This window comes from Macrobrachium rosenbergii, chromosome 53, assembly GCF_040412425.1.
Source record: "Macrobrachium rosenbergii isolate ZJJX-2024 chromosome 53, ASM4041242v1, whole genome shotgun sequence".
NCBI classification, from domain to species: Eukaryota; Metazoa; Arthropoda; class Malacostraca; order Decapoda; family Palaemonidae; genus Macrobrachium; species Macrobrachium rosenbergii.
In genome coordinates, this window is record NC_089793.1 from 7,595,324 (window position 1) to 7,620,323 (window position 25,000).

At 36.7% G+C, this 25,000-nt stretch overlaps 1 protein-coding gene and 1 long non-coding RNA gene across 3 annotated transcripts in view; one reads left to right on the top strand and one right to left on the bottom strand.

Annotated features, from left to right (window-relative positions):
- Positions 1-25,000, top strand: part of LOC136834257 (uncharacterized) — a 135,807-nt gene that overhangs the window by 70,256 nt on the left and 40,551 nt on the right. Inside the window, exons 3-4 of the long non-coding RNA XR_010851703.1 lie at positions 4,114-4,198; positions 13,250-13,444. This is a non-coding gene — a long non-coding RNA (uncharacterized lncRNA). The remainder of the gene's footprint in view (positions 1-4,113; positions 4,199-13,249; positions 13,445-25,000) is intronic.
- The window catches only part of LOC136834255 (gamma-aminobutyric acid receptor subunit beta-like), a 172,445-nt gene that overhangs the window by 23,094 nt on the left and 124,351 nt on the right, over positions 1-25,000 (bottom strand). For both annotated transcript variants that reach the window (XM_067096600.1, XM_067096599.1), the window contains exon 4: positions 8,417-8,562. In XM_067096600.1, coding sequence (XP_066952701.1) covers positions 8,417-8,562 — 146 coding nt within the window. The remainder of the gene's footprint in view (positions 1-8,416; positions 8,563-25,000) is intronic.

Below are 25,000 nucleotides of genomic sequence, written 5' to 3' on the forward strand. Positions count from 1 at the left end.
GATTATAACAGCAACATGAACAATATTATTATTATTATTACTATTATTATTATTAGTAATTCCTGCCTCGTGTGGGGATCGAACCCAGAACTCTCTAGTGATTATACCGTGTTGATTTCCATCTTATTCACTTAAAGGGGATGGTGATAAAAATAATAATAATAATAATAATAATAATAATAATAATAATAATATAATAATAATAATAATAACAAAAGCAGCAACAACTACTCTTTCCCAGTTCATTCCCTCCTCTGCTCAGCAACGTGTCCTACTCTCACTCAACCCGGGCCAGAACTGACCCTGTTAACATTAATACCATTTGCCCCTTTCGTTGCAAACTTGGGACTTCCTCCGACAGACGCAAGGAGCATTAGACAGGAACGGATGAAAGGGGAAAGTTTACACACGGCGTTAACTTAGCAGAGATTAGAGGGATTGAGGATTCCCCCAGGAGGCGTAGGAGTAGGAGAGGAAGGGTTCCCTCAGGAGGACTGCCAGACAGACAGACAGACAGACAGACAGACAGACAGACGGCAGCAGGAGGAGGAGGAGGCTCCGTAATGCAAGCCAGGAAGGATGGAGGTAGGAGAAGGAGGTGCTTTTGTGGGCATTGAATTATAATTATGGGTTGCATTGAGGTTAGGTATGAGAGGCGGTAATATACTTGCATTTGGTAGGAATGCCGATGGAGCTTAAATATCTATATCTATAATGACAGAGAAAGTGATTAAATTTTTTTATTACATAAATATTTTCAGGGAGAAGGTTTATGGATCGGAATGAATCGCCTCATATCCATTGTATATGAATATTGAATATGGTTATGGACTGCATAGATTAGATATCCAGAGAGAGAGAGAGAGAGAGAGAGAGAGAGAGAGAGAGAGAGATTACAATACTTTAAACGAACAGATATACACAGAACTACGACTATACCCCGAAATGTGCTGAAAGATCAGTTCTTGGGATACAGAGTATAATGATGGCCAACATTAAGATAAGAGAGGTTGAGAGTGGATTTGCACTTTTTGGGTGGGGGGTTATATCAGAAGAAAGGAAGTACAGTCATTTTCATGAAAAGTGCTATAGTGAAAAATTAGACGTACAAATACATATAGTTGCTCGAACAAACGAAGGTTTTTCTCAGAAATCGTGTTTCCAGGACAGTCACAATGTGATCCACCTACCCTCAATTTAGTAGATATATACCCCCACCACACGGCGCGCGCGCTTACACACACACACACACACACACACCACTGCCATATGGTTGCAGTTCAGCCAGCAATGATAATAATACAACATTAACCTTCCGTTTAGCAACAGAGAGTCTTTTGAAAAGCCCTCATACTATGAAAATAATAATTGCCGTGGATGGCATTTATGTTGCAATAAACGTCGCTTGACTCGAGAAACGGCAAATAAAATTTCTCTCTTTTCGTTCTGTTTTTGTTTTGAATTGCATTGCTGTTCTTTTTTTTTTTTTTTTTTTAGAAAATGAATTACCTTTCACTCTCTTTCTTTAGCGTAATGAGTCATGTTTCAGGTTTTCCTTTCAAACGGCGAACTGTGAAATAGGAGTTCAAAACAAAAGGAGCAAAATGTCGCTTTTCAAACGGCGGAGATGCTGAAATATGTCTTTCAAACATAGACCGGTAACGTCTCTGAAATCACGAACAATGGAACCTATAAACAGAGTATGGTGAAAGTGCTTTCAAACATCGAACTGTAATTGTCTCCCAAACGACGAACAGTGAAACCTGCCAGTTGCAAACAGCAGATGGAGAAATATGTCTTTCAAATATCGACCAGTCAGTGACTGTCTCTCAGATGCCGAACACTGGAACGTGTCACTTTCTAGCAGCAGACGAAGAAATATGTCTTTCAGACATCGACCAGTGACTGTCTCTCAAACGACGAACAGTGAAACACGCAAAAATATATAGTGCAAATGCTTTCAAACATCGACAAGTGACTGTCCATCAGATGACGAACAGTGAAACCCGTCAGTTGCAAACAGCAAATAGAGAAATATGTCATTCAAACATCGACCAGTGACTGTCAAACGACGAACTGTGAAACGGACGGAGTAATGTTTCAAACATCGACCAGAAACCTGACACTTGGGAACAACGGATAGAGACATTCCGTAGGGGGGTAGCACCGTCAGTGCACCTCATGCGGTGCACTGTAGGCATTACTTAAGGTTCTTTACAGCGTCCCTTCGGCCCCTAGCTGCAACCCGTTTTCTTTCCTTTTACCTTTCCTCCTTTCATATACTCTTTCTTCTATCTTACTTTCCACCCTTTTCTAACAATTGATTCAAGTGCAACTGAGAAGTTTCCCTCCTGATACACCTTTCAAGCCTTTTACTGTCAATTTCCGTTTCAGCGCTGAACGACCTAATAGGTCCCAGTGCTTGGTCTTTGACTTAAATTCTATATTCAATTCATCAATTCATACGTCATTCAAATACCGAACGGTGATTGTCTCTTTAAAACATCGAGCAGTGAAAAGTCGGAAACGGCAGTGACATTTTTTCCCTTCAAACGGTGAAAAGCAAAACGGGAACATCTTACATTGCTCATCCCCTAAAAAAACTATAATTTCTTTTCGTTTTTACTGGAAGATATTTCAAGATTTCTTTGGATTATTTTTCTTCTCACACACATTTTCTTTCACCATTTTTCTTCGAGCTAGGATCAGTGAATCAGTCAAGATTTGCTTCATGACAAGAGATGACAAGCTCCGGGTTTTATTAAACGATTTTTTAATTTCATGGCATCGTTGTGCTCAGCGTCAACCCTTTCCATCCTGGGTACGAACAATCACAGTCGACGGACTGCAGGGGTGTAAATCACGTCGTAGGTCAATAGGTGCAAAGTTTGATTGAAAGGAACGTTCGAAAAGCATTCAGTTTATATATATATATATATATATATATATATATATATACATACACTTGTTTGTTTCATAGGATAAATATCTAACTGGTCACTGCCACATACATGAATCATTGATGAAGCCCATGTGCAGGAAACTTCCGCAGCACACGCACACGGATATATATATTCTATATATATAACCGTCAAACCTTCATTTCTAAAATAAAGCAGAAGACAGACAACTTGGCGTAGCAAAAATAAGAGAGAGTGAGAAAAAAAAGAAGCGCCGTTAATCCACGGGTCTGAGAGGCAACAAGTAATTCATGGCTGCACAAGGAGTAAAGACTCTGAGATACGTTTCTATGACAACCAGAGAAGGAGAGGATGAGGAACGGGAGTCAGACGGGAGGGGTGGGGGGGGTAGGGGGAGAGACAGGTGTGGGGGAGACAGGGGGATGATGGGGTAGGCTAGGCAAGATAGGTCACGGTGGGGGGGAAGGGTTTGGAGGTGGTGGGTCTAGTCTGTGACCCGAAACAGACAGAGAGAGAGAGAGAGAGATTGTTTTTGTGTCCTGCAGTATAATGAATCAGATTTTCATTATCGAGTTCGTGAGAGAGAGAAGAAGAGAGAACGTTTTAATTGTTCGACCATTATGCAATGGTTCATCTGGAGGATGAGAGAGAGCAAGAGAACTTGTTTTTGTAAATACTTTTCCAACGGATGAATAATTCAAGATATATTTACAATCATGGCTGATATCATGAGAGCAGTTATTAAATGAACAGTTAAACTTCATGAATTCTCTAGAGTAACAAAAAGGTGAAAAACTGAAGTAAATATAAGAAAACATGTTGTTATAAATGACACCCAAAGTCTTAAAAAGAATATTTGACTTCTACATATTTCATGTCAGGAAAATAAAGACTAAAAAAAAAAAAAAGGAAGAGGGTGTGAGGCAAACCCTTAGATGATAAAAAAAAATTGGACTAACATTTTTATATATATATATATAAAATAGATTGCGCAAAAACAAAGAAAGTAACATTCTTGCATCATCTTGATAACTTGCAATGTTGGTAAGCTTTAGATGAACGGTAATTTGATATATAAAAGCGATACAAGCAAAATTCTTTCACCTTTTAAAAAAAAAAATTGTAAAAAATGGAATTTCTTCAGCATTTCTTACAAGTAAAAAAATTCAAACTTTCTATTCTTTATTTTCAGAGAAATGATTGATTGCATACTCTTATTACCCTGTTGGCTGCGGGACTTCGTTCTGCCGGATTAACGCTTGCACCACATTGCTAAGGTTTGTTACAAGTTTCGATAACACTTGGTTGTTTTAAAAGGCATTTGGGTGTTATTTTTTTTACCTAACCCTCCTCAGCACTTCTAAGTTTTTTATGAAGTGTGTGTGTGTGTGTGTGTGTATGGGTGTAGATACAACTGCAATGTATGTGTAACGATGATGATGGTATGGGCATAAATATGAGCAAAATATTGAATAATAATGATAATGATAATAACATAACAGGTTTGCGGTATAATAATGATGATAATTGTTTGCCTTCCACTAAAACCAATACGGAAATCCAGACATGTTTTGTCATCGGAATATAAGTGAATAATTCTGAAAGACTAAGAGAAATAAAAAATGTATAATGTATCCGAATAATCTCTTCTATCATTATCAGCATAGTGCCACCTCCTTCATCACTATTTTCATTATAATTAGAAATGTATAATTACTTTGAAAAGTATGAAGGCATCTAAATAATTTCCTTGACAGCATCATCCAACACCATCTTTGTCACCATCACCATCGTCTTCGGTACCATCACTGGCATGAAATGAAATGTCAGCTCGAGGATTTTCACTATCATCATCATCATCTTAACCAGCATCATCCAACAACAACATCATCGTCATCGCAGCTCGATAATCACTATCATCTTCATTGTCATCACTGGTATAAAAAAAACAATGAAATAGAACGTTTTCCATACCATTATATTCCTAAACACCACCATCATCCATCATGATCATCATCATAATAGCTGTATAATCACCATCATTTTCATTATCATCACTGACTTAAAATAAAACAAACAATGAACTAGAGGATTTTCCCTCCCATTATCACCATCATCATTCAACATCATCATCATCATCATCATCATCATAAAACTCGTATAATCACTATCAGCGTCATTGTCATCGCTGGCATAAAATAAAAATAATATGAACTGGAGGATTTTCCCTACCATCATCATCATCATCATCCTAAGCACCATCATGCAACGACATCATTATCATCATCGTCATCATCACCATCATCTTCAGTGGCTTAAGATAAACAATGAACTTAAGTATTTTCCCTACTATCATCATTATATTAACCACCATCATCCAGAACCATCATCATCATCATCATCACTATCACCATTATCAACACCGGCTTAAAACAAAAAACAATGAACTGGAAAATTTTCCCTACCATCATTTTCATCATCTTAATCACCGTCATCCATCATCATCATCATTTCCATCATCTTCAGTGGCGTAAGATAAACAATGAATTTGAGTATTTTCCCCACTATCATCATCATCATCATCTTAACCACCATCAGCCAGCATCATCATCATCATCATCATAATCATCCTTATCAACACCGGCTTAAAACAAAAAACAATGAACCGGAAAATTTTCCCTACCATCATTTTCATCATCTTAATCACCATCATCCAACATCATCATCATCATCATCGCAGCCTTCATAATTATTCGGTTCCGGATACCGCCCAAGATTTCCTGAACCGACCTCCCCCGACTTGCATATTCGTCTGGGGATGGATGGAAGCATATTTTTTTTTTCTATTTTTTCCCCCCAGCAGGATATTGATTGACAAGGGAGCCGGATGCTGAATGCATCTCCCCCTTGCGACTTGATCCTGTTGACTAAGGCGCCTTTTGCATCCACTCTAATTTGGTGGGGCTTTCACGGGCCGAAAAAAGGACGAGATGCCGCAAAGCCTCGTGAGAGAGAGAGAGAGAGAGAGAGAGATAATGGTTCTAAAAGAACAGATGAAATCCTCGAAAAATTGGTGATTAATACAATCTTGTTAGTGTACAAGAATATATTTTATAAGAATAGAGAGAGAGAGAGAGAGAGAGAGAGAGAGAGAGAGAATGCTTCTGAAAAACGGATGAAATCCTCAAAAAATTGGTAACAAGTTTTTGTTAATTTATGAGTGTATTTTCAAGAATAAAAAGAATAAAGAGAGAGAGAGAGAATGCTTCTGAAAAACGGATGAAATCCTCGAAAAATTGGTAACAAGTTTTGTTAATTTATGAGTGTATTTTCATAAGAATAAAAGAGAGAGAGAGAGAGCAGGAAATCCTCGAAAAAATTGATGGCCAATGGTTTTGCTTATTCATAGGAGTATATTTTCATAAGAATAAGAGAGAGAGAAGAGAGCCAGAGAGAGAGAGAGAGAGATAATAGTAGCTAGAAAAAATTGGGATTCCTCATTAAAATTGATGACCAAAACAGTTTTGTCAATTCATAAAAACAGATTTTCATAAGATTTTAAAAATCTTGTCTATGTGTGTGTGTGTGTGTGTGTGAGAGAGAGAGAGAGAGAGAGAGAGAGAGGAGAGAGAGAGAGTGCTTCTGAAAACATCTGTGAAATCTTCATAAAATTGATGGCCAATACAAGTATGGTAATTCATAAGAAATAATGTTCACAAAATTAAGAAAAAAATGCAAAAGAACACACACAAGACGCATGTAAGTAAGCATATAATGGCCCACAAATTTCGTAAGGTCAAAATGACTTTTTTTTTTTGTTCATGTAAAAAGCTGTTAAAGATTTCGTGTAGAAAGCTGTTAAAGACTTCATGTAAAAATCTGTTAAAGGCTTCATGTTATATGTTTAAATTCTAAATACCTCAGTTTCTCATGACGAAGAAAAGTAACATAGATAAGGAAGATCTCAAACACCGAATGAATTTATCAAGAGTAAAGATGTATCGACGGAGAAACTATCAAACTGAAAATCGCCTTGGCAACATAATACATAGATAGTTATAAAAAACAAGGTCGTACGTAAAAAATAAAAATGACCTTAGGAGAAACAAAACATTAACCTTTTGGAATTCCTGATGACCTGAGTACAATGATAGTCTATTTCCAACCATTACAGGTAAGGGCACCAATCTGCTTTCAACAAAAGCAGGTATTGTTCAGCACCCTTCACCGTAACGGTGGTTGTCAAGCTGTGCCTCTCAGCTTCCAATATAAATGGAAATAAGACGATCAGGCATGTTGTGAATTTTGCAAATCGACGATTGACTTGGCGCGACGCATGTCACAAAAACTCGGGTCAGACACCACTGGGAGGGTCTGGAATTGGAAGTAAATGCTTCAGCGAGAATGAGGCTCTCTCTCTCTCTCTCTCTCTCTCTCTCTCTCTCTCTCTCTCGTTATGACATCGGGCTTTCAGTCTACTGCTTCATTGTAGTGCATGGTTATCTATTGATAGTGAATCTCTCTCTCTCTCTCTCTCTCTCTCTCTCTCTCTCTCTCTCTCTCTCTCTTGTAGTTCTTGTGTTATGACACCGGGCTTGCAGCCTACTGCTTCAGTGTAGTACATGGTTATCTGTTGATAGTGAAGCTCTCTCTCTCTCTCTCTCTCTCTCTCTCTCTCTCTCTTTTTCCTTTTTTTGGAGGATGGCTTCAAAATGTATTTTTTTCCAGATTAACTTTATAGGAGTGACGTAGCCAATCCCACATCATATTCGCATGATCTACTTTTATTCCTCTATTCCTTAGTGCTTTAATGAATTTAAAAAGCTATACTAGAAGGTCTTTTCTTGCTGTTATTATTATTATTATGATTATTATTATTATTATTATTATTATTATTATTATTATTATTATTATTATTATTATTATTAAAATTTCCATTTATAGCACACTTAGAACCCCATTGGTTTGAGAAGCAAGTTTCCACAAAATAGAAAACGCATTAGAAAAAAGGAATAACAAGAAATTAATAAAAATAAAAATGCAAATTAACAAGCAGATTGCAAAAACACCTTTCCCCCCCTATATTTTAATTGATTTTATCCCTCAGTTATCCTACAGTCACATGTGATAACCAATTTAATATTCAGATGGACATCTACATGAGGCTTGGAACAACCTTTCCATGCGCATCTAGATTTGCTGCTAAGTGCAAGAAAGATGATTCACAAAGTGCAAGTTATTAATTTTACCTACTACCTACATATTAACAGTCTCTGCGTGATCTGCCTTCATTACTCGTCTCCTTGTTGCTGCGATTATCTGTACTTATTTGCATCGTAACTACATTTTATTATTAATTAAAAAAAAATGAATCGAGATATGCGCACTACTTTCTTCTTCCAGCGCTTACGGCTTTAATTTCCACGAAGGCATTTTCACATTTAATTCCGACTACAGCTTGAATAAACCGCGACGCGTGCTCTTTCCAGCCTTACCTGCTTTTGTCATTGGCAAAGAAAGTATCTGGAACCCAGATCTTCTCCGCGAAGTCGCCTGGAAGCGTTAAGAGCTCGTCCCTGGAACTGAACGCCAGTCTCTCGTCCTTCCAGTACTGGTTGAGGTACATCGTAATCGTGTAATCCTGGAAGAGATAAGGTGACATTACCTTACGGCATTTACTGTAGGTTTGTGGCAGATGAATGGTGCTGGAATGGAATGAGATGAGTTAAATTATCAAGAAAATGAAGAGGTTTTGGGAAATCTGCTCAAATCCGCTTGTTGAATTTGATTGATTTATGAAAGCGCTGGGGCAATGTTAAGGCAGTGAAGAGGGGAAGTTGGAGTGGCTGAACAGCAAGGGGAAGAGATCCAGAAAATAAGGGAGATGAAGTACAAGGATCTAAAGGTGGAACTAAGGGAAAACCTCACAGTTCCAGTAAAAAAGTAATAGTGAGAGAGGTTGGACAGCAAGATGGAAGAAAGGAAGTGGGAATGGAGGCAAAGTAAAGGGTAAAAAGTGGGTTGTAATGCCTACAGTGTACCACGCGAGGTGCACTGGCGGCGATACTCCCTGACAGAAACTTCTCAAATTTGTAGCTTATTAAAAAACAATTAATTTAATGCCTATGCTGTGTAAGCAATGACTCCAAGGTAAGATCAACTATTTGGTGCGTCCACAACAAATGATGTCCCTCCCTTCCCATCCCCTCCTTCTCCCTCCTCCCCCCTCCCCCGACTATCTCCCACTGCTGCATTAATCTTCTCGTCTCCTGGAAGGGCCATTGCCCCCAAATTAATATAATTCCGGGAGCGAGAAGCAGGATAATCAACGTAATTACTGGCTGTGTTATCGTCACAAAGTAGATTATTATCATGACTTAGGAGTCCCATTCCTGGATTCTCGGAGGAGTGACCGGAGATACGATTTTAATTGACGGGTAACAACGGAGGGAAGTCAAGTTAAAGGAATTGGACGGCTAAGTGGATAGAGACTGAAAGGAAGGGATAAAAAGATGATAAAAACTGCAAAGGAGTTTTAGTATAGGTTACAGTGAGCCGCACAAGGCACATCGTTGGCAATATCCGTTCAGCGTGAACATTGTTTTTGAAAAATATAAATTTTTAAGACTGGAAATTAAGTCACTATTTGACCTTGTAATTCCAAACAAATTAAGTTACTATTTTGCCTTGCAATCCCAAAGTTACCAAATAAGGTATCTTAATAAGGCATCTCATTCAACTCGGAAAAAGAGCAGTATAGGAATTGAGGCAAATCTTGTAAGATGTACCTGTGTATATTGTTTTATTTCGCTTTTCAGATATCTACGAGGAAGAAATTGAAGGTTTGGAAAATGGGTGTTCGAGAAGTCTACAGCCAATAATGGGAAATTTAAGTATTTCTCTCTCTCTCCACCAGTGACTGCTGGAATGTGTGGTTCAAACATCATTCTTCTGTTCTTGATTATGACACATCTCGAACGAGCTACCCTTTAAGCTCTCTCTCTCTTTCACACACACACATATATATATGTATGTTATATATTATATATATATATATATATATATAATATATATATATATATATATATATATATATATATAACGTGGTGTTACTGGAAGCATTCTTGCCTACCAAGCGGGTGGTTCCAGGATGTTCAGACCTAAATACTAAATTATCACCTGGTTATTACACGACTTACGTGGTCGTAACCAGGGTTAAAGAGTGTATAGGGCTAGCAACCTCATTCCTAAGAGGCTTGCTGAGATCCTAAAGGTTCACAAACAAAAGGCTATATATATAAATTTTATATATATATATATATATATATATATATATACATATATACTGCGTATATATTACACAGAGAAATAAAAAAGAGATGCATAGTATTTCAATCGCAGTAAAAAGTCCTCGTTCTTTACAGCGTTTTGCGACAAGAGATACAACAGCGTTCGCTTTTCCATTTGCCAATAGTTTTTCCACTCTTCTTTTCAAAGGAATATTGAACAGCATAGAGAGGCGATATTACATACATTTGTTGATAACGACGCAGCGCTTTTAACATGTTTTCCTATTTGTTGGGCGAATGCATACATATCGGTATACATACGTGTGCCTTGAAGATGTGCTTTCCTTTTACTCTACGGTGGTAATTAGGATTTATTATTTCAGCTGAGACTTTTCACGGAATTCATTAACTCCGCCACAAAAAGTAGTGCGTGCTGTTAGCTTTGCAAGTTATCGCCTTTCACAGATTACCGAGTTGGTATCAATAAAGCGTCTAGTGTACAGGTACCATCTATACTTATTATTGACCCTCCTTGAATGGTACCTTGCACGTCGACGTAAGTACTTAATTTATTGTGAAAATCTTGAAAAAGTGTCCGGTTAGTAGTGACAATGCCGGCTGACAGAAATTTAGTGGTTTTTTGACTAGTATTGCTGTTTTTTATATGTAATAATACACATTTTATAGGTAAGCGCCTGTCTTTATTTGCCCTATCATTCATTATGTTTCCGTTTTTCCAGTTGTTATTGTGGGTATTCTGTTCCATGGAAGCATTCTTTGCAAATGGATGGGTAGTCGGCTGAAGCTCAGTTCGTGGAGGAATACACTTCTCGTCACCCGACCCGCACCTTTTTCGTGTTGTGCAATGTGTCCGGCGTGCAAGCGCTTTCGTTTTTTTTTTTTTTTTAGTACTCTCGTGAATATGTTTACTTTGTGATGTAATATTGAGTGAAAGCGTTAGTGTCCTAACGGAGATAATAGCACCAAGTTGTGGTACAGGAGGCAGACCATCAAACTCAAGTTAATGGCGCCTTCAAACAGGTCAGATGAATGGCATAAGAGCCATTCACACGTTTAGCTTATTATTTTATTTCCCTTGGTTTTGAATAACTGCTTGATTAAATTTATTGTTTTATTATTTGTCATTCAAGAATTGTCATGTAACATATCTCACCCTGTTCCCCCAAAAACATAGATTAGGCCTAGTGAAGAATGTTTGTTGTTCTTTCTGATACAATCAACCGATTTCCAGCCATACATATATATTAATGCTACGCCATCTATTTTACAATTAAATTTTATGGTTAAAATATGGGGATAAATGCAACTAGTATTTCTCATTTTTATTGTAAATATATGCGGATAAAATGAAACTAGTATTGCCTATTCTCAAAATATTGTAAAATATCCATTGATATCAAACACATATGTCTTAACACTATTGAATAATGCGATGTTAACCGCCAGCCTTATGGGTACCTAGTCCGAAAATGCCAGTCCGAAAAACAGGCCCCGATAGTCCGAAGGTCCGATTGAAAGTCAGAACACGATAGTCCGACGGACTGTCAGCCCCCACCCCTGTAGTTAATGCGGAAATTGTACAGTAAACACCCATAAAAATGCTACGACTTTTTCGGACTATGGAACTTCGGACTAACAGACTGTAATCACTTAGTGGTTCATACCATGTGACGGCGTATGGGTTTGAAAAACCTTATGCCTTAGACCTACATGCTTGTAGTACCGTTGAATATACAAGCATATGAGCATGTGTACAGCATTGCTGTTGTTATTACTACACTAATTATTTGCAGGTATAGCGTAAAGATGCATGTTACTGTGTCAGAGTTTTTAAATGAAAAACGTTTACCACCGCAAATACACAGTTGTATATGTATTTATTCTATAGGAAGCTAATTTTTCACAGATGTAACTATAATCCTGTATCAATCCCGTATATAAAACCAATGAGATTGTCAGCAGAATCACACAAAAAAAAAATTACGGTACGGGGTAAGATAGATCTACTAAGCATAGGCAACTCATACTTGTATTTAGAGGATTTATGAATCAAAGGGAAGCCCATTTCTGTTTACAAATTCTGGTGGCAAGGTACTGAAAAATGTAGAAACTATGCTCATTTATCGGGTGCCATGAACACATTTTCTGTTCCCCTCTTGCATCTTGCCGCTAGACTTATCCAGTGATAAAGTCTGGCAGTACTATGGTTGTCTCAAGTTTGTTGCCCCTTAGTTTCTGTGTTCATCCTCAGCTGACATTAAAATCAGCTTAGAAATTATATGATTAGCAGTGAATCACAAACTAAATCGTTGGTGGAGCTTGTTAGCGACTTTTAACAATTTTTTTTTTCTCTAAAGTTAGGCAAGACTTCTTCAGTGCCATAATGTGCACGGTAGGACCTTAAGTAGCAAACACTGGTAGAGAGCTCTTGACTTTGAAATGATGTGCAGTAATGTGTGTTACTGATGAAATGGTACGCTTGTCATGTAAACAATTAAGACTTCTGTTGACTTAGCCTAGGTATATCAGTGTAGTGTATAGGACAGAAAAGGATGTGAGCATTTCGTGGGCTATATTAGTTCAAACCTTTTAGTTCGTGCAAATATTTTTGTGTATGATTGATTAACTGTTTATCAAAAGTAAATTGGTAATCGATGTTGATCTGTGTCAGAGAGATGGCCTGAAGAATGCGGTATGGATAGGCAATTGCAAGCGATTACCATAAGATGGTAAAACCTGTGAAAGAACAAACGGACCATTAAGAAACCCCGTTTGCTCCTTTTACAGGAGGGCCGTAGGGTCTCTTACATCAATAAAGATTGAGAAAAACAAAGTGCATAGGTGTAATACAGTGACACGAGACACTGTTTTATGTAAATTGCGAGCTGGTGGTGTGGTGTGGAGGGGTTGGCTATGTAGCAGCATTGTGTTGTCATATTTTTATTTCCACCTTATAAGACAATTAGTCACTTCACATATATTGAACTCTTTAAAATTAGCATTTATCTGTGTTTTCAGGTGACAAGGGACAGGAACAGTGTTAAGGGGTCTCGCCGGTACGGCCTTTGGAAACTGGCTTGATAAATGACGGGCTAACACTGCCCGCGATAGGCCTAGCGGTGGACCTGTTCTCAGTTTTGCCAAACCACTGACGAGTCACAAACGTATCCCCATTTAGTGAAGTACAGATGATCAGATGACGCCCCTTTCAAGGTACGTGCATCAGAGATTGTTGCTGAATGTTTTTAGTTGTTGGTTTGGACTTTTTGACTGAAGCTCCGGTTGAACCCTTACCACCTCGCTCACGAGTTAGATTTAAGAAAAGTTGAGTTTTATGAAGTGCCAGACCCATTGAGCGTCGCATTAGGATAGAAATTGAGCCCGAGCACTTGAGCTCATTAACTACGTAAAATACGCCATTTGTACACCAGGTTTTAATACTGAGGCTGATGGAAAAGTCAACTAGGCTAATGCGCCCTTATGTAGCCCATGCTCGAAGAAAATGCGTGAAAGAGCGGAATGACAAAGATTGCGGCTTAACCATACATTTTGGATTTGGACATTTATCCGTTGCTTCGATCAAGTTTGATTAGTAATTAGTCTGAAAGGCACTACGTAAAAATGGCTTCTAACATTAAATGAAAGGTGAAAGTTATTATCGGTAGAATTGCAGGCTACTACCGCGGCCTGATTCCCATCAGTCGCCGACCGAGATATTACCGCCTTTTATTTATGCTTATGATATTAATCGTTTTTTTGCTTATGTTTTTTATATTAACCGTCTTTTGCTTATGTTTTTTACGTTAATCCCCGAGAGCTTAGTACTAAAAACAGCGTTCAATTTTTCACGTAAACCGGTAGGTGCCGAGCTAGAGACCTCGGTAGTGGTCTGCAATTTTAATTTTTTTTTTTTTTTGTCAGATGGTCCTTGCAAAGTGCCACGCGTCCTAGACCCTCAGATGGTGTTGTATATAGGTTTTCTTGATGATGGAACAGGAAACTTGAAATTATCTGACGGTAATGAGACACATGTGCTTTGGGTTACTAACGAAAGATGTTCTTTTTAATGGCTCGAGCTAGGGACACATAAGTGCACCCATGATTCTTCTTACAGAGAACGGTAAATGTGCCCCAAACAAAAAACGAACATTTTCGGCTGTGCATTGATCAGGGGACTTAGGTGCATTTATATTATATTTATATATCCATTTTATATATATATATATATATATATATATATATATATATATATATATGTGTGTGTGTGTGTGTATGTGTGTGTGTGTGTGTGTATATATATATATATATATATATATCACTGCACACCAGAAATCTGTTTATGCTAAGCCGACATTACGTCATGCAGAACTGAATCCCACACATCCATTATAAACCGCATTTTTGCCCGTTCCTTTATAATAAGCTCATTGCCCCGCGGCGCAAAGGCCGTGCCTCCGAAGAAAATTTAATTAATGAACTCGTTAGAAGCAGCGACGCCACATCACGAACAGAGAGGTGTCGCGACGTTACCGAGGAAGATTTCCTTTATCCTTTTAATTAAGATGCCGAGATTTTTTTTTGGGGAGGGAATAATGCGCGCCAGAGATCTCTGGTTGGAATACAGACTCTCTAGGGGAAAAAATGTTTTGTGAGCGCTCACGTTTAGTTTTGTATTTCACAAAGTGGCGTTTTATTCAGTAGATTTTTTTTTTTGTGTGGGGGTGCAAAATCAGGGGAGTTTTATTTCTAGTTACTTTCAGGTAAAGATCAGACTTCGACTTCTTACGACATTAATGATTAATTCCTTTTTTTATCTGTAATTCAAAGTTTCTTATCTAATTCAGTAAATTTTTTTATCAAGATCTGGTAAATACTTATTCCGGCACCTTCCAGGAATATTTGGTTTTTTATTTCTATTTAAGATTAATAAGCCACCTCATGTATTTTGATATGGTTTCTGGTCATAGCTGAGGTGAACCTGTTGTACATTACTAAATATTCCTCCCTTTACCACAATAAAACAGTTCTCCGTGTATTTTAATAATTTATTACATTTTTATGTATTTATTTATTTTTTCTTTGTGATAACTTATCTCTTTTTTTTTTTTTTTTTTTTCCTGTTAGCCTCTGTTATTCTTTCAAATGAACACTATAGTCTTTGGAAGCTTGAATTTCGCGTCAATGGCCCCTGTGAGCTTGTTCCATATGAATTGTGTTCATCTTCTGAATAATAATAATAATAATAATAATAATAATAATAATAATAATAATAAAAAAATAATTATTATTATTATATTATTATAATAATAATTATTATTATTATTATTATTATTATTATTATATAATAATAATAATAATAATAATAATATTATTATTATTATTATTATATAAAAATAATACTTAATAATAATAATAATAATAATAATAATAATATAATTATTATTATTATTATTATTATTATTATTATTATTATTATTATTATTATATTAGTGCAGTTACGACAGAACTCTTCGTTGCCCGGAGTTTAGTATCGTAATTATCGAGCAGAAGCTCTCAGGGTTCTTCTATTCAGTCTGTACGCCCTCCCTCGCTCTAAATAGAAATCCATCATTACTCAAGGGTAGAGGTTCAGAACTTCTGCAGGAAAAAGCAGATTACGTCAGATCAGTCCATCTCGGCTTAATCAAGTTTGCTGCTGCAGGCAATAGTCAGAAGCAGTGCAGGGAGTGTGAAGGCAAAATACTGGATGACGTAGAGAGATACTTGTTTTTATTCCAAGGTCCGATTAAGGAGGTCCGAACTTCCTAATCTTCCGCAGACCCGAAGGAGTCGGGACAAAGGAGAGGTGAGAGTTAAGGATTAACTTGGGATTCAAAACTCGGCCGTTGCAGGGAAAGAGGTGTCCTAATTTTGTCAGTCCGAAGATGAATGATTGTTACAGTGTTCCAGACTTGTAGGCCTTTCAGTAAGACATTTCGACCCCTAACCTAATCTAGATGACCTTAGTAGGCCCTTTAGTAAGTCAAATTAGCCCTAATCTAACCAAAATTAACCAAAACTCGGCCGTTGCAGGGAAAGGGGTGTCCTAATTTTGGCAGTCCGAAGACGAGTGATTGTTACGGTATTCCAGACTTGTAGACCTTTTAGTAAGACATTTCTACCCTAACCTAATCTAGATGACCTTAGTAGGCCCTTTAGTAAGACGAATTAGCCCTAATCTAACCAAAATTAACCTAACCTAACCTAACCTAACTTGCGAAGCGGTCGAAATGATTTGTGGCCAGTATATTGACCTGCTCCCATTTGGATGAAATAACAATCTTAAATCAACAGTAACAACAACAAGTAACTCTCACAGCCCCATTTCCCTTTCATACCTTTGTTTAATGATTTAGCTAAAAAAGGAATTCGCCTCTGTTCAAATTAAGAAATAGTCGCTTTTGACACAAGGCAAATATAAAAATAATAATTTTTCCCAGGGGCATCAGAGTCCGTTTCATAGACACCTCTCTCTCTCTCTCTCTCTCTCTCTCTCTCAGGCTAACTTAGCTTTTCCAGATGAGTTCCGGACGCCCGGTTTCAACTGACCTGACCCATTTTTTGTTTACTTGTTCTTTTCGCTTGTTGGTATATGCATGTCTTTTTGTGTATGTAGGTACATAGGTATTATGTAGGTACATATACATATACATGTATAGTTATACAATGACACATGTATACACTCGCAAACTCTTTCACATGCACATACATCTACAGATTTCTATGTACCTGTATGTAGTAAATAAATAAATAAATAAATAAATAAATAAATATATATATATATATATATATATATAATATATATATATATATATATATATATATATATATATATATATATAATGTATATATATAATGTACAGTTATACAGACTTATGTATACACACTCACTGTTACTCTCTCACACATACCAATATATACACATATATTCAAATAACACACACACCCATATATATGTGTGTGTGTGTCTTTGTCTGTCTGTCTGTCTTTGAGTGTCGATCTCTACACGAATATGCAAACGAGCATATATATATAATGAACAAATGCCATTTTTTCTACGCACATTAGCCGCCCCCGCCCTCTCTCTCTCTCTCTCTCTCTCTCTCTCTCTCTCTTTCCGTCCACCCGTGGCATTGCCTCTTTCTCTTTCTCTTTCTCTCTCTCTCTCTCACTCGGTTCTTTCTCCATCCACCCGTAACATTGCCTCTCTCTCTCTCTTACTCGGTTCTTTTTCTCCTTCCACCCCAGACTTCTCTCTCTCTCTCTCTCTCTCTCTCTCTCTCTCTCTCTCGTTCTTATTCGGTTCTTTTCTCTCCTTCCACCCGTGACATTGCTCTCTCTCTCTCTCTCTCTCTCTCTCTCTCTCTCCCCACCCGTGACGTTGCTATTATCTCTGACTCGTAAATAATAACTATTCAAGACATGATAATGCGGACGGAAGTCCTCCACTAAGGTGCATTAGCTCTTCAAGTATTCTGTAGAGTCCGAGAGAGCAATTCTTTTATGTTGCATTCTTTCTTTTTTATTTTCTTCATATTTCGTCATGTTAGTTCTTCTTTTCAGCAGATGTCCCGAAAATTTTTTGGCGAAACGTATATTGGCGATTGTGTGTTGAGAGAGAGAGAGAGAGAGAGAGAGAGAGAGAGAGAGAGAGAGAGAGAGAGAGAGAGAGAGAGAGTCTTAGATTTAGAGAGAGAGAGTTATAGGTTTGAGTACTAAACGAGCTAATATCAAAATTACCTGAGTTGTTGAGTTGTTTGATTATATTGTATATTTATATATAAATATATATATATATATATATATATATATATATATATATATATATATATATATATATATATATATATATATGTATGTATATATAAACAAACAGTAAGCTACAAATGTCTAATATTCAGTTCGCTCAACCTCGGTAGAGGATATTGAACAACAATTGTAGCTTAATGTATGTGTATAAATCACGGTGATGTGATAAAAATATATATATATATATATATATATATGTATATATATATATATGTATAGATATATATGTATGTATATATATGCGTGTGTGTGTGTGTGTAATGTGTAACGAAGCAAGCTAGGGACCAGAGAGATCATTCATATAAAAAAACATTGATGGGAGAGAATTGGGGGAGTTGAAGGACCAATAAAGAAGGTAATTTATAAATATAAAAAAATAATTGATTATTCCCCGAGCGATAATTGCCTCCTTGTCCATTAACCATCGAGATAACCTGATGTTTACGTTTCTCTTAGGTAATACGAGACAGCACTCTTCATACGAATTTGAGAGATGAATGAGAAAACGTCCACAACTCCCGGTCAGTAGAGCACGATGGCAAACAGCAGAGATGAGAGGGAATGACTTTGTACTGCGATCGGTGAGGGGCGAGGTATTTGGAAAGAAAATAAACAATTTAAAAGGGGAGAATTGCGATCAAACGCATCGAGGGTCTGAGAGGAGGGACCAAGACTCTCAACAAATATTTGAAGAGACCCGTAGTACGAACTGTCATTTGGAGGGCGGGCGGGACCCTCCCTCCTCGATTTGGAGACCTGGACTTCGTTAGCGGGCGATTGGAAAAGGTTAACAGCGTGGTATGAGGTCCTGGTTTAAAGGATGACCGAGAAAGAAAAATGAATAAATAGATAAATATCGTTTTACTCGAGATTGTATCCAGATGTTAGGATTTCCAATAAGTGAGAAATTAAAAAGATGAAAAGTATTGGAGTACGTTGAGCTGAGATGAAATTAATGAAGGAATGATTATATGAATTGAACGGGCTTGGAATTAATGAAGGAGTGGTTATATGAAAGAACTGGAAGAGGAGATCCAGCTTGGGAATATTGAGATTATTCGGGTCAAAAGGACTTTTCAGATTGCAAGTAACTCTTTGGAGGAAAGGTAATCATGTATAAATCTTTATATATTTAAGTTATGATTATGAATAATTCTTTATCTCGGTTCATAGTTGCATGTGCAGACGAAGTCAGGTAATGGGATAATGTGGAGATTTATATGAGTCATTATAATGATCTGAAACAGATCCTAACTGAGACTTAAATATATCTTTTCCAGCATAAAAATCTCTCGTTAAATTGAGTATTTAATCGCAAGTAAAATCTCCGGGAGAAAAAATGAGACTTTTAGTTGTCGGTTTTCTTCTAGACCTCGAACGGATATTATGATCACTTTCAGTAAAAATGACTATAATGAAATGCTACGTGACGGAAGAAGACGGAACAGTGCAACTTCTAAACTTTTCAGATGTCTTAGAAAACTGGATGCTATAAGAGGAATGGGAAGAATAAGCCGTTTGATTGTGATTATGATGGTTTGGTAAAATTTACTAGTGTTTTGTGTACAGTGGAAAATTCCTAAAAGTCTTCTTGTAAAGGTGTTCGTTTGTATGTGTGTAGCGAGGCACACCAGCTCGTGTATGGAATTAAAGGAAATGAGGTTCCAGAGGAATGCCAAGTTTAAGCTAATTGTTTATTTTTGTGCAGTGGAAGACGGTGTAGTTTTCCTCACACGTCTGGAGCTGTCGGCCTAACCGCTCACATCTCCTCGCTGCTGGGAGAAAGGGAGCTGGGGATTTGGCACGATACATATACACGTGCTACCTGGGTCTAAACGATGTCAGGCAGGGCAGCCGATCGAGGCTACGGCCTACCCCAACGCCAAATCAAAGGCCTTCAAAAGAAAGCATCGTGCTTACCCCATATGAAAAATGGGAAAAAAAGCACGTTAAACGAAGAAGAAGAAGAAGAAGGAAGACGGTGTAGTTTTGTAATATCAAGTCAGCCATTTGTGTTAGTGTGATAGATGTCACGAGAGATATGTAATATCAGTTTAGTCCATGTGTGTGTGTGTGTGATCGATTATGTTACACCGGAGGTGTGTAATGAAGTTATTTGATTGTTGGTATTCTGACAAACTAGCAAATACGTAAGGCGTCCAATATAATTTTGTCACCCCTTTTCCCGTGTGTTAGCAAACTCCAAAGGCGTGGCAGCGTAAAATTCACACGCTTGTCTCCGCGATGGAGAATGCCTTCTTCGGCAATCAATGTATGTCTCCATAATTTGTCCGAGCGATAGAAAACGCTGGAGGCATTCAGCGCTTAAACACTTCTCGTTTGTCTGTGTGATGGCCGACGCCGGAGGTCTGCAAAGTAAAACTCGGTCGTTAGACCATTAAATTTATCGATCCGACAATTAGAAAACAAAAGCGGCACGTGTTTCTCGAACGTGTCTTGCGAGTCGAGTGGGCCACATGGCCACTCGACACCGAGTCGAATAATGGATTCTCTCCTCTTTCTTTCTTTCCCTCTTTCTTTCTTCTTTTTTTCCTCCCCCCCCCCTGCTTTCCGCCACGGCATCTCCTGGAATGTTTTCGGGGGAAGTGTGTCGGTAGGGTTAAACGTTTAGGTAGGCAGGGAGGAACGTTTAAACTTAATGTACGTTAGTTGATGGAATATACCTGTTGTTGTTTAAATCAGTGTTCATATCCGTGTTGTAGTGGTTGCTTATTACTTTTTTGGAAACATAAAAATGCATCTCCTGGAATGTTTTCGGCGAAGTTTGTTGATAGGGAAAACGTTTAGTTAGGGAGGAACGTTTTTAAAGGTAGGTTAAACGTTAAGTTAGGGAGGAACGTTTTTAAAGGTAGGTTAAACGTTAAGTTAGGGAGGAACGTTTTTAAAGGTAGGTTAAACGTTAAGTTATGGAGGAACGTTTTTAAAGGTAGGTGAAACGTTAAATTAGGGAGGAACGTTTTTAAAGGTAGGTTAAACGTTAAGATAGGGAGGAACGTTTTTAAAGGTAGGGTAAACGTTAGGTTAGGGAGGAACGTTTTTAAAGGTAGGGTAAACGTTAAGTTAGGGAGGAATTTTTAAAGGTAGGGAAAGCGTTAAGTTAGGGAGGAACGTTTTTAAAGGTAGGGTAAACGTTAAGATAGGGAGGAACGTTTTTAAAGGTAGAGTAAACGTTGAGTTAGGGAGGAACGTTTTAAAAGGTAGGGTAAATGTTAAGTTAGGGAGGAACGTTTTTAAAGGTAGGGTAAACGTTAAATTAGGAAGACACGTTTTTAAAGGTAGGGTAAACGTTAAGTTAGGGAGGAACGTTTTTAGAGGTAGGGTAAACGTTAAGTTAGGGAGTAACGTTTTTAAAGGTAAGGTAAATGTTAAGTTAGGGGGGAACGTTTTTAAACGTAAGGTAAATGTTAAGTTAGGGAGGAATGTTTTTAAACATGAGTAAACATCAAGTTAAGAAGGAACGTTTTTAAACGCAGGGTAAACGTTAAGTCAGGGAGGAACGTTTTTAAACGTTTAAACTGGATAATATACATTTTTTTTATCGTATGGGCCTTTGTTACTTTCATCAGTGTTCATATATATTTATTAATAATAATAGTTTTCAAGAAAAGTAACAAAATCAGCAATTAATAATAATAGTAATAGTAATTTTAATAATGCGAATTTAAATACTACTTGTAATGAATCCATAAATTCTACAGTAGTGTTGGGGCTTATTTGAAGGAGGTGGGTGTAATGAAGAATGTCAGAAGGTGAATTAAATCTTTTTAATGAGGTGTGTTAATGAACGCTTGAATTATTTCTTTTGTTTTATTCTACAAGACTTTATTACTATACTCTCAGTGATTATTATTTTTGCTCAAATCAGTGACAGTAATATCGACAATATAATTATTAATGTCATAGCAATAATTACAAGTAGAAGTAATAGTAGTAATAATTTCATCATTTTAATGACTCCTTGTAATCTTTGCCATATTTTTGCTTGATAAATGGTAAGCTGTATAAACGGCCGGTATTGTTTTTTCAAAGCAGAAGAAAATTTGTTTTGCAGTGTTTACTTAACTGTTAAGAACATGTTATTAGGACAGTCATTCTATATATATATATATATATATATATATATATATATGTAATGTATATATATTTATATGTATATTTGTATAAATATATGCATATATGATATATGTGTATATATACGCGTTTGTGTGTGTTTATTGGGTTGGATCTCCTGGGTGACTTTTTAAGGCGCTTGCCTCACTAGCTACAAAACCTGGGTTTGAAACCCAAGCAAGGTCGAAATAACATGGACACACTCAGTTAATCCCACGTTCCTTCTCACTGACGTAAGCAGGTCAGCAATTACCTAATACTTGGTTTGAATTTCAGATACTATTTTCACATCTGATCTAATTCAAAGCACGAAAAGGGCAAAATCATTTCCGATGTCACTCGGTCATTAAAGATTCATCCGACATGACTTGGATGTGGTTCCCAGTGGGAGCCACGAAATCACCCCAGAGAGCAAACACCAGCTCCTCGAATGACCGCTGTCCATTAGGATATCATTCGGCTTTTGGATACGAATTGTCCCTATTTTCCTGCTCCGATCCGGCAGATTTCTTTCTAAAAGAAGCAGAGGGAGGAGGAAGCTTCAAATGCAGGAATCATGATCGACTGAGTACAATGGAAGTGATTGCCGAGGATTTGCACGACAGGGGAAAAAATTAGGAGCACGGTATTTTAAGAAAATAAGACAGAGATCGCTGCTCGTTTGAAGGAAATCAAGAATCAAAGAGGATAAGTTTAAAGGGATGGAATTAAAGCAATAATTGCTGTTGACTTACTTGTGCAGCAAACACCAGCGATCATGATTCTTGTTTGTCTTGGATCAAATATACTGGACAAATTATGTTTGCCGTGACATTTTTATTTACATCGATGTAGAACATATTCGATTATTATTATTATTATTATTATTATTATTATTATTATTATTATTATTATTATTATTATTTTTATATTATTATTATTATTATTATTATTATTATTATTATTATTATTATTATTATTATTCAGATGATGAATCCTATTCATACGGCGCAAGCCCACAGGGGCCATTGACTTGAAATTCAAGCTTCTTCCAAAGAATGTGGTGTTCATTTGAAAGAGGTAACAGAAGGTAATAGAAAATACAGACAGAAGGGATCAGTTATTAGAAAAGAAAAAAAAATAACAAATTGATGAATAAATAAATATAGATGCAAGTAAACTATTAAAATACAAGGAGAATTGTTGCAGAGTAGCAGTGCATTGCCTCTTCGCTTGAACTTTTGAAGTTCCAGGATTAAATAGAAAAGATTTTAGCTTCTCTGAAGCAATAATAGAACGCTAGAATTTTTTTTTTTGAACCGAAATTCAATCTCCCAGCAAATCCATCCAGATTTTGGCAGGTGCAGCAGAACTCAGCTGTAAGCATATTTAAAAAAAAAAAATTGGCAAGCAATCCGTTTAGCGCATTTTCGTGGATAGAAATGGAACGTATTTATTTCTTTGCTCTTGTGGGAAATGGGGCCACATCTGTTGCACTGGTGGTCATTAATAATTTGTTTACTCATCACGGTTCTGTTATGTTGCAGATTTCAAAGCTATACGTAAAAATATAGGTGTTGCACAGAGAAGAATAGGAATTACGTTAATGATAAACAAACTTGAACAGATGGAACTCTCTTGACAGCTAAACTTTACATTAAATCGGGGAATTTTGACATAAATTCTGAAGCAACAATGTAGGTGGGTATAATGGGGTGGGACCAGCATTGACATTAGTAACGCGCTGGAACATTTGTTCCTGTTTCATGGTCAATTTCAAAAGCTATCCAGGGTCAGAGTCAGTAGAAAGATAAGAGATAGGGAACACTATAAGAATGGCTGAAGCTACTTGCTATTTTTAAAGTTTCGATACTCAAGTTAACTGAGCAACTGGGCCGTGATGGGTCTGGTCCAGGTACATTTTTAACTCAACTTTGTAATATATATATATATATATATATATATATATTTAAATATATATATATATTTAAATATATACATATATATATATGTATGTGTGTATTTATGTATGTATGTATTATGCAGGTGTGCGTGTCTGTCTGTATGTGTACGTGTACATATTTATATATCATGTATTATCAAACGAGGTATGTTTCATGAATACTTTCCGATTATATATATATATATTCATATATATATATATATATATATATATTATATATATATATATATATATATATATATATCGCCCTACTCATCAAACCTATATACGATAATTTTTCGCAGTTTATGCATATTTCATGAACGCAGCAGCAATGCATGTACATTTCGTGCTAACGAAATTTAAGAATTGATTTGGTGCATGCTTATCAATTTCATATGCGAGTCTAAAGGACCAAACTGTGACTTGTGTATTTTGCAGGACCCTAATTTCATTTTCTGGAGGATTTAGGGACCAGCCTCTCTCAATAACGGCCGTCAACTCCCATGGCAATGTTGAGGTTTATGAGGGGTTGAATGGTTAAGCCCTGCCTTATGAAGCTATTGTGCTGCTGAGTAGCTGGGGGAAGGATGGGGACAGAACTGTTTCCAAATATCACACACGCATGAACACACACATACATATATTATATATGTATAATATATATATGTAATATATATATATATATATATATATTATCCTGTGTATATATATATATATATATATACATATATATATATATATATATATATATATATATACTGTATACTGTATATATATATACAGAAGGAGCCTATAAAAACAATTCAAAAGGTTATAAATTATAGTTGTATTTAGAAGACAACTGTCACACACAACGGACAGGATTA